Here is an 11,465-nt window from a genome sequence, read left to right as displayed (position 1 = left end):
ACTGAGTCCTCAAAAGATCTCCCTTGCTTCTCTGTTAGCATCACCTGATGGCTCAGGCTATGCATTTACAAGTAAAGATGCTGCCAGTGGGACACTGGCCTTTTAGTCTCTTTAGCTTATCATGTAAGCCTAGTCCTCTTTTCCCACCCCTTATACATTCATGTTGCATCCATATACATGAAAGACAGCCTCCCCTGAGGTAGACAGTAGACCCACCCCAAGAGGTGAGTTAAAACGTGCCATTTTCAGTGTACCAAAGTGTGCTAGGCCACCTAAGATGAGTGTAGAACACCCTGGTAGCTGCTTTTCCCTGTCTCTGCAGCTTCACATGGCAGCCCAGAGTTTCGTGTTCATGTCCTCCTCCTGTCTGGCTCGTGGACCTTAGGTGAGATGAGGAGCTGTAGAACTGCTGGACCCTGTGGTCTCAAGATCCTCTTGGTTCATGTCTTCTCTCTTGACCTCAAGTGGACTTAAGAAGACCCTCATTCAAGACAACATTCTCAGTGCCTATAACAAGAAACCATAATGGAGAGAATCCCAAAGTGCTTTTCTTAGAGCTTATATAAGCCAAAAAATGTCTTAGATTCCTCAAAATTGACCAGAGAGGGCTCAGATACATTGACATATAAATGGTCAGCATTGGTGAGATTGAACACAGCCCCCAGGTAGCTGCTGCGGGCCCACATCTGGCCAGTAGTGCAGTAGTCCATCATCTTCCCCTCCATGAGCACCAGGTCCTGGGGGTACCTAAAATTCCTCGTGTAAACCTTGTGGTTCAGGGGCTGCTTGTTGCAGGACTGACCCCGGAAGTACACTTTGGAATACACAAAATACAGCCCAGTTTCATTGATCACAAGGCTGCCCTTCTTATACTTCACCCCAGAGACCAGGGCAATTCCATAAGTGTCTTCCCATTCCAGAGGGATGGATCTTGAGTTGGGCTTGCCTGAAACCAAACCAGAGAGGAGCTTTCAGCCAGGAATGCTCATGTATCAACAAACCAAGCTTCCAAGGCAAAATTGCGGACCATGCCTTGAGCAAATGCTTTTTACCCCAAATGACATAGCCCATATTGAGCCAGGTGACGGATCAGGCCTGACCTGTTACTGTATTTCTTCACACCTTTATCAAATTGACGTCTTCAATTTTATCATCCACACAACTGGGACAATAGCATATACCCCTCATCAACTGCAGTGAGAAATGATTGGGATGATTTTAGCTCTCTGGAACAAAGGTTCAGAACTAGTACCAAAACTACTAGGGTTTGAGGTCCCTTCATGAGGTGAAAAATCAAATCCAAGGAACTTTGAAGTTCTAAAGTTGGGAAGGACCTTAGGGATCATCTAGTCCAATCTTTACCTGCACTAAGGATTCTTCAGTGTGGGCGAAAATCCCCTTTCATTTGTATCCCCACAGCATTATGTACATTCTTAAGCAGAGAATGCTGGAATTATTGCTTGTGCACATGTCTTTCCCTGTTAGATTGTAAGCTCCTTGAAGGCAGGAGCCGTGTGTGGTTCATCTCCATGTCCCCCAGGCTTGGCACACAGCATGTGTTCAAGAAATGTCTGTTTATCTAAATTGGATCATTTTACAGTCTCTGCTGAAATAATTTCAGGGACAGCAGCATACCACTTTCCATGATACTTATCCACTTTTCAGATATTTGTGGACTTTACACTGGGAATGCCCATACCACCTTGCTATCAAATCATTTCACTCCACTACACGACCACTAGTGCCAGGACTGGGCCTCGCCTCTCCTTTTTCTATTCATGGAGAAAGCAGAGTAAAGCTCTTACAGAAAACCAGGGAAACACGTACTAAAATAATTCATCATTCCCCATCTCCCCAGCTCTCACCGCTTGGATCTGTGCCCCAAATTCCCTAAGGGTCATTGGAGTGAGTGAAAAGAGTGAGCTCCTTATGGGCAAGGATCACGTCATAAGCAGCTCCATTTCTCCAGTTTAGAACAGGGCCTTGCCCAGAGTAGGGGCTCAATGTGTGTGTGAGGTTGACCTGACTAGAAAGATGTAACTCCTCTTGGGTTTCAAATACTGTCACTGGAAAGTATCAACTACTGCAGAGCACAGTCGTGGAGACCAACCAGCTCTTCTGCTTTCTGCCAAAGGCTTTCCCAAGCCCATCTTCCAGATACAGACCTGTTAAATGAGCTGCCTTTCTCAGCTCCGTTTTCTCAGAGGATGGATTGGGGTGACCTGTTTCACAGAGAGATGAAAGATATACGTAAAAAATGACATAACAACTATTCTTTCTGTGGGACTCTAAGCAGAGCATTTAAATAAAAGAAGTTTTATAAGCATAAATGGCAACAGTCTAACATAGCCAACTCATTCAGGTCCAAATTGTAGGAATTACAACAGCCTGTATTTCAGAAACAGAGAGGTAAAAAGGAACTAAATTAAAATAGACACATGCATAAATTATAATGCTACAATAAAATAATAGAAAGCTTAGTTTATAAAGATGTGCCATATAAGCTATTGCATTTATAACTGGCCACAACTCTTTGAGGTAGAGATTACTGTCCCATCTTATAGACAGCAAAACGAGCTTAAAAGTTGGGTGGCTTGTATATGTATAACTGAATCACTTTGCTGTACACCTGAAACTAACAACATTGTTAATCAACTATACTCCAATATAAAATAAAAAGTTATTTCCTGATAAAAAAAATAACAAGTTGGGTGACTTATCCAAGAAGACCTGTTTACTCAGTGTCAGAGTGGGACTGACACTCAGGTCTCCTGAGTCCAGATCCAAGGCTCTTTCCTCTCTGGCTCAGCTGCCCTTAGGACTCTGCAGGACAAAGCCTGAAGACTGCTGATCTCCAGGCCACTAGGTCTTCCCCAATGGCATTCTACAATCTGCCCCAAATAAATTATCCTAAGATCTCAAACACCTTGAATGCTCCTCATTGAACGTGTAATTATGTACAAGTGTCCCCAACCATGTGATCTCTGCCTATCTGTCCAGCCTTATCTTGCTTACTCACCCACGCTAGACATAGCTGTACAACAGTTCTGAACACACCCAGCTTCCCTGCCTCTGTGCCTTTGCCCATGCTGTTCCTTCTGCCTGGGATGCCCTCCCAAACAGATCTCTGTGCTAAATTCCTATCAACCCTGCACATACCATCTAAAATACCTCTTTTCTTGCAAAACATTCCCAAGCCTTTCTAATCAAATATGCTTGTTTCCGCCTTTGAAACCTAGAAGCACTCTGTCGTCACCTCTCTTGTCAGTTTTGACTCCCTTTTTTCTGTGGTAACTGTATAATTCATCTTACTCCCCAAATAAATGGCAAATTCCTTACTATATGTTTAATCCACCAGAGTAATTAGCTCGGTTTCTACCCCAAGGCATGTGATCAGTACATGTTTGCTAAATTAAATGGAAAGATTTAAAATACACAACAGTTCTCAAAATAGGTACTAGTTCTCTGACTTTAGATATTTCAGTGGAATAGCTCTACCACTTAACTAATGAATTTAGCTAAGATGTTCAAGAAAGTTTCATAGAAAGGCACTCATCCACATCAGGCTCTTCATGATTAGCCTGTAAAACTCTATATGGCCTGAGAGTGCTCCAATCAGCTGAGGATATGATGTAAGCAATTATTACCTCTGTAGCCACCCAAGACCACCCACCATGAATGAGGTGAGGTGTTAGTGAACAGGAAAGGCAAAACTGAGTCTCTTCTATATTCCTACACCACAAACCATCTGTGCAGTTGATCTGGCATTCAGCCATGAACTGACAGGAAATGGAACAGAGAATCACATGTGGTATATCCCTCGCAGTGTTATTCTCATAGAAGGTACTCAATAAAAATATCTGCTGGATAAATGATGGAATAAATAAAGGAGAAATATATCCTATATTTTGGTGATGACTGTAGCCTGCTCCAGGGTCTCTGCACATGCCATTCTCAGTGCTGGAATGATGTTCCCAGCCTCCTACCCACCCATACACATACACACATCCACATTAACAACACCTCCTTAGAGGGGACTTTGCAGACCACTCAATCTTAGGTCACACTTAGTACAACTTAAAAGTTTGTTGTCTGTTTGCTTGCTTTTGTTTATCTTCTCTATCATGCTAAGAGCTCCATGAGGGCAAGCCACTTGTCTCTCATTCTGTCATCACCCACTACCCAACACCCAGCCTGGCACACAGGAAATACTCCAAGAACATTTGTGAATGAATAAAAGATTTAATGAGTTAACTGTGGAAAAATGAAAGTGAACCAAATAAGAAAGTTTAAATAACCTACAATAGAACCTTCCAGAGAAAAATCACAGTTAACCTGTTGGAGTATAAATCCTTCTAGATGTTTACTAAGAATATAAAAATATGCATATGTCAATATTAAACTAAACACACTGCTTTATAACTTGTCTTTTATCCAACAATATAGAATGCACAATCTCTATGGCATTAAATGTCCTTCTAACATATAGCTTTTAGTTGCTGCGTATTATGATCTCATCTGAATACACTGTCATGTATTTAACTAATTTCCTATTAAGAAGCATTTAACTTTCTTCTGACTGGTTTATTATAAATAGCCTTATAAGGAAGTGATGAACATCCTTATTATAAATTTTCAGGCACATTTTGATTATTTTCTTAAATAATAAAGCCTTAGTGATGAGATCACAAGGTAAATTAACAGTTTTAATCCTGTGATATTTTTTTCCCAACTACTCTTTAGAAAGGTGTAGCAATTTACATGCCCACTGACTCTCAACTGTTGAAGCAGACCCTTTTCTCTCACATTTTTGCCAACCTGGGGTTTTGTGTTTTTTTTTAAACTTCACTAATTTGATGGATAAACCTGGGTATCCCCCTTTTTAAATTTGCATCTCTTAGCTCATTAGTAAAGTTGCTAATTTGATTTCTGTGTGATAATTCACCAATTTCTGGTCCATCTGCGTTGATCTAGGAAAGATACTTGATACTTGTTTAGTGGGACAAGTGGACCTGACTTATCTGTTCACTTGACTTTTAATTACTAAAATGACTCCAGAAAGTGGGTGAAAGATGAGTAATTAGGTACCCATTTTGCCAGCCACGTTCCACTGATTTTCAAATCTATCTTATTTTAGAAATCCTCCAGAGGCTTTATTTTTCTAACAAATGTTTTTACTCTGCTTGGGTACATCTGGAATTTCTAACTCTTTAGGGGCTCAGACCCAGAACTGGAAACCAGAGGATCCTAAGGATGGCTCCTACAAGAGCCTACCTGCTAGGGCAATAGGGTGACTTGGGTTTCTCAGGCATATCCTAAGAACCTGGAACAGCCTCCCCTTACTGGGTAGCCAGTGCTGTCTTCTGTTTTCTTCCCAATTTCTAAGGATGAGATTTAGCTATTGTCTTTGCAGAGGCATCTTGCTTGTCATCTTTGTTCTCATTCCATGGCCATCAGAAAAAGACAGGAGTTTCCCTGTGTCATGAGGCACCAGAGCATGTACTGGGAAGCACTATAAGTGACAAGGCATTAGGAGCCTATGTTCCTTCTCATCCTAGTTTCACACCAGTAGTGTTGGGCACATCACCTAATCTATCTGGTGTTTTGTTTCTCTTCTGAAAAATGAGATGACTGGACCAGATGTTCTCTAAGCTCCCTTCCAACTCTTATCAAATCTAAAGTTCAGTGACTCTTAGTTTAATGAGTTGCAGTATTCTAAATCTATCTGTCCACAGTTTCCAAAACTATGTCCTGAAACTTTAGAAGGTCAGTGTTCAACATTTTCATCTTCCTCCTGTCCTGGATCTCATACAAAGGTTTTTCCTTTATTATCAAAGGTAGCTCACGATTGCCTCTGTGAGTGAAGTGGGACTACCCTTTGAATAATGGCAAAAGTCTTCCTCCAAGCTTTCCAGTGGCTGCAAAAGAACCATCCTAATGGGGATGATTGGTTGCCCACTTTTTAAAAGCTTAAATATATCCTATGGAAAAATTTTAAATAAGGTCTGACTCTTAACTAATCTCTTATAGAGATTAAATAGGAGAGCACGGGTCTTTCCCAGCAGCAGCTTTCTCTGCCTTTACCTCCCCTTCTCTCCCGAGAAGTTATAGCCACAGCCCTGTGCATGGGAACCAGGAGGCCTGAGGAAGCGGACAGGCCTGGAGCCAACTGCTAAGGGGCAAAGGTCCAGGGTTTTATATGTGTGTTGCTTTTTCCAAATTCAAGCAGAAATTATTTTTACTTTTGTGTGATACTCAGCTACACTAATTTTGAACAATTAAACTCACTTCATATTTTAGGGCAGCTCAAAGAACCAAAATGACCAGAGATTCAGAATTGGTTAGGATTCCTCTTTCATAGTATACATATGCCCAGGAATGAGATGGAATTCAAGGCATTCCCCCAACATGGTTCAGCGCTAAGGACTATCTTTCTAACTCATGTACACGCATGAAAGGACTCACCTATTTGCTTCTCCAAAGACGATTCTGTATGCCTTTGGCTGGTGGACTGGTGAAACAAAAAGAGAAAAGGTATATAATAAATATGAAGTTCTTTAAGCAAAGGAGGCAGAATTGTCAAATAAACTAAGCACTGGAAAGGGAATCTAAACACCTTAGAACCTCTGCTAACTCAGACTCCGGCCAAGTTGTGCCTCTCCATGCCTCAGTTTTGTGATTTGGAATAGTTCCAATATTTTTAAGTATTTTCAAGGAAATTTAGTTTGTCCATTTGAACAAATTCACTTGTAAGCAAGATTCCAAGTTCCTTTTCTTTCTTGAATCACTGAGTATAAGGTAGGTAGCAGCCAACTGAGAAAAGAAGAACTCTAGTTACCAGTCGTAATTTGGCTCTGATCCTTCCCAACATAGATAATATTCCTTCCACTCATTTGAGCCCCCATTTCTCTGTATATAGAACAGATGGCTAGAGCGATTCATTTCTGAGACAGGAAAAAAGGATTGTGAAGTACTTTGCAAGCAAGACTGTGGTCCATATAGATCACTGTCACCTTCCTCCCTCCACTACAGCAGGGCTGTCTCACACCCATGCCTTCAGGGCACAGCAATCCACAGGGCAGCTTACCTCTCTGAGTTCGGCCAGTTCCTTCTGCAGGTGGAAGAGCTGAAATAGTCCCAGTCCCAATCCAACCAGGGCCACCAGAACCATGAAAAACATCACAAGGAGACACAGGCCTGTGTTGTGGCCCCTCCTCTTCTTCAGAGGTGGTGGTAGTGGCGGTGGCCTCCTTTGCCCGGGCCTTCCTGGCGCAGAGGACGGACAGGGGAAGACTGACCCTGGAGAAGCCCAGGGAGAGCTGGCACTGCTGTCCACCCAGAAAATCTGGGGGTACGGGTAATTCAAGGGCTGCTGCATGGCAGCCAGTGCCTCGGGCCAGCCCCCAGCCAAGGGTTTTTCTCCTTCTCAATCCTAGGGAGTCCCGGGTGTCAAGGACGGGACTCCTGTTTCTGACTGCTCGAGAGAAAGAAGCCGGCTCTCTCTTTATAGAGTTCCCAGAACCCAGGGAAACACCTCTCTTTTGTTCTTTCTTTCCCCCTTTCTGCTTCTCAAAGAGACACCCACTTGCTTTGCATCTGAAGCTGAGAAGCCTCAAGAAGCTCAGAGCAAACCCGGGGCAGTTTCCGCCCACAATCTACTGATAAAAGCTTTCAAAACCCCAATTGCTGCTGCCTTGCTGCCTGAGAGGCTGGTAGGGCGGGCTCGTCTCCTCAGGCCCTGCGAGAGCAGGTAGCAGCAGCACAGCCCTGTCGACTTCGGCCATTGCCCGGCTATGGGGAGAGTGGCCAGTGGGGCTCACTCAGGCACTGAGGGGCGAGAGCACGGAGTTGTGGCCAGAGAAGTCGCTTCTATGTCTCACCTTTTGCAGGAGGGAATCGTCCCCCTGCTGCCAGCCCTTCCCCACACCCAAATACTATTCACCCCGACATAGCAAAGCAACATAATTTACAGGTTACAAACCTGCTCCACCCACTTTGTAGAGGTCAGATCAGAGGTTACAAACCCATCACCCATATGCCTCACGGAGCCCACAGACCTGCTTTGCTTATGCCTCACAAGTGTTCTTTCTACTGATTGTCCCCTTTAAAAATGTGAGTATTCCATATATTTTTAAATTTATATTATCTTTATATTATGTTTTGAACCGCTAGACTATTGGACCGTCTGGAGACCCTCTCTGCACAACCAACCAGCTAGGCAGCAGCTGCTCTTGGGGATGGGACACAGATGTTCCAGGCTGCCCAGCCTGCACACCCTCCACTATATTTCTCACGCACCTCACTGTGTGCAACGGCTTTCCTGGTCCCTGTAGGCCTTTCTGTTTGCCATATCTGTTATGGTCGTCAGATGGCGCCCAGTTAAATTTGGATCTCAAATAATAACTAGTTTTTAGGATAAGTACGTCTTAAACATTGCATGGAATATAGTAAAAATTACTCCATTTTTATCTGAAGTTCAAATTTAACTGGTTATCCTAATTTTTTTTTTTTTTTAACTAAAGATGGGACTCTACCTAAACTTATTTCACATTTTCTCTGGCTTCAAATACCATTTACAGTAATTTTCAAGTGCTCAGCTCCACATAAATCATATAAACCTCTCATAAATCCCTATTTTCCATTTTATTAAAGGGTTCTGCCTTTGAAGTTTCATCAGTTGTTATATCATATTTTGGCATTTCTATGACTATCATTCTGGCTCTCCACCTGAACCAAACCAACACCAAACTTATTTCCCTGCCCCATTCTGCCCACCCCCGTTCCCAATACAACCCGTTTCACCTGAGGTCACTCTTTATGGTGACAAATTCCACTCCACCTCTTCCCCTCCTCCAGCATTGCACTAGTCACGCAGGACTGTCGATTTTGCCTGAGCCGTGTTTGTCACATGAGCACGCTCCCTCCCTACTGTCATTGCCTGAGGTCAGACTTTTATTATCTCACCTGAAATATTGCAGTGATACTCTAACTGGTTTCCAGGCCACCAGCCTTTCCCAAGCCCAAGTCACCCTGTATAATGCTGCAAGAATGATGTTTTTAAAAACATATTCAGTTATCTCACTTCCTTGCCTAAAACCTTCTGTCAGAAAGTTTGATTCTGGGAGTGGTCCAAATGCCTTAGTGTGACACACAAGGCAGTCTGTTGAAATCAGACTCCAACATCTGTCACTATCCCCTCTCCAGGCACTTCTGCCCACATCCTAGTCTCCATGCATGAAACAGGGAGACAGATGAAATCAGAATGACTGCACAATGTTCTCACTCTCTTTTACAGATGGGCAGAGGTTACGTGTTTTAGAACTCACATACGGCTTTCTTCATAGTCATGAAAAATGATGTTTATAATTAATAATCAGAAAATATAATTTTAAGAATTCCACCATATGTACAACCAAAAGCACAACCCTTAAAGTATCCTGAAATAACTCTTAATAACAACTGAATAGAATCATATTTTTTAAACTATAAAAATTTTCCTAAAAATGACAAATATTCAGATAAATGGAAAAAATACACCATATCCTGGATGAGGAGGATAGAAGGAAAGTGTCACATGATGGTTAGGGTGTGTGCTTCTGGAGTTAAACTGCCTGGGTTCAAATCCCAGTTCTTCCATTTATTAGCTGTGTGAACTGGACAGGTCACTTTCCCTCCTCTGTGCCACAGTTTTCTCATCTATAAAAATGGGCATGATCACAATAGTACCTATTTCATAGGGCATTATGAAAATTAAACGAGTCAAAACATTTGATACACTTAAAATAGTCCTCAACATCAAAGTAAGCACTCAAAAAATGTTGCTGTTCTTGCTGTTGTAAATACAGTGTATCTTCCCACAAATGATTCATCTGTAGACTTCATGTAATTTACCTTCTTTCACTAAGGATAAAAGAAGGTAGAGGGGGTGGAGATGGGGGAGAGATGTTGCAGGGAAAAGTACAAGTCAATGTCTGACATCAGTATCTGAGTGGTTGAGTCCCTTGACACCATGATGATCTTACCCTATGTCCTCATCTCTACTTGGTATTATCCACTTTTCTAATTTTTACCAAGTGCTAATATTTTTTCTGATTTCTTGTGAGGTTGAACATCTTGTCATATTTTTGTTATACAAATGTTTTCCCTTTTGTGTATATTTCCTGTTTTGTACACCATGCCCATTTTTCAATTGGGTTTCTTATCTCTTTGTGTTTATTCACAGGATTTCCTTGTACTTTATATTCTAGATATTAATCTATTGTTACTTTTAGACATTGAAAATATGTCACACCATCGCAGATTTCATGTATAGGCTTTAACCTATCTGGAGTTCATCTTTGTTTGTGGTATAAAAGAGTTCATCTTTGTTTTTCTCCATGTATGAACCAGTTTTCCCAACACAATCTATATTTTCCCCAACTGAATTACAGTGGTATATTTATCATATATGAAGTTTATACATGTAGTCGGGTCTTTTTCTGGGTTCTTATCTCTGTTTCATTGATTTATTTCTCTATTCCAGTACTAGGGTCACACAGTTTTCACAATTATGGCTTTCTAAAATGTCTTGAGAGCTAGAATGGTAAAATTTTCCCTCTTTGATCTTCTTTTTCAAAATTGACATAACTATTTGAGTATATTTAATCTCTCCTATATGTATTAGGAAAAGAAAAACTATCATGGTCTTAAAATGTTCTACTGGACTATTAACAGTAATTGCACTAATTTAGGGGAAGTGTTTTCTTTACAATGTTTTTGCCCTATCCACAGTTTTCCATGTGTTCTTTATGACTTTTAAAATTTTTCTTCAGGATGGTCTTATCCATTCTTTCTTAGATTAATTGATTAATTGATACTTTGTAATTTTGTTGTGATTATAAATGTTGTAATTTTCTGTGGCATTTTTAGATTCTGCGGTAAGCAACCTCTAAGATGACCCCAGTGACCCCCCCCCCACCTCCTGGTATTCATGCCCTTTCATAATTCCCTCCTCTTGAGTGTGGGCTGGACCTACTGACTCACTTCTAACTAATAGAATACAGTAGAAGTGTTGGGATAGCACTTCCCAGATTAAGTTATAAAAAGACTGCAGCTTCTGCATTGCAGATGGCTGCCTTCTCATTGTATCCTCACATGGTGGAAAGAGAGAGGAAGCAAGCTCTCTCCTGGCTCTTATAAGGGTAATAATCCCATTCATGAGGGCCCCACCTTCATGACATCACCTAATCCTAGTTATTTTCAAAAAGCCCCACTTCCTAATACCATCACATTGGGACACAGAATTTTAAGTTATGCATTTGGGAGGGACACAAACATTCAGTTCCATAACACCCACCTAAACCAACCTTGAATTCCTGACGACAGGAATTTTAAGATAACTATTTTTTATTTTAAGCCATTACGTTTTGGTGTCATTTGTTATGCAGCAATAGATAACTATTACAGATGACTATAACTGGTTTAAA

General features: G+C 41.5%; 1 protein-coding gene across 1 annotated transcript; it reads right to left on the bottom strand.

Moving 5' to 3' along the window:
* Positions 1-551: 551 nt before the first annotated feature.
* FASLG (Fas ligand) lies at positions 552-7,378 on the bottom strand (the record flags this gene model as incomplete). The annotated part of the gene is made up of 4 exons (XM_082653307.1): positions 552-946; positions 2,166-2,222; positions 6,466-6,511; positions 7,088-7,378. The coding sequence occupies 4 exons, from the start codon at positions 7,376-7,378 to the stop codon at positions 552-554; spliced, it is 789 nt and encodes a 262-aa protein (XP_082509433.1).
* Between the last annotated feature and the right edge of the window lie 4,087 nt (positions 7,379-11,465).

This window comes from Grampus griseus (assembly GCF_964374135.1).
Source record: "Grampus griseus genome assembly, chromosome: 1".
Taxonomy (NCBI): Eukaryota; Metazoa; Chordata; class Mammalia; order Artiodactyla; family Delphinidae; genus Grampus; species Grampus griseus.
The sequence above is the reverse complement of the archived record's forward strand: the minus strand, read 5'-3'. Positions and strand labels throughout refer to the sequence as shown.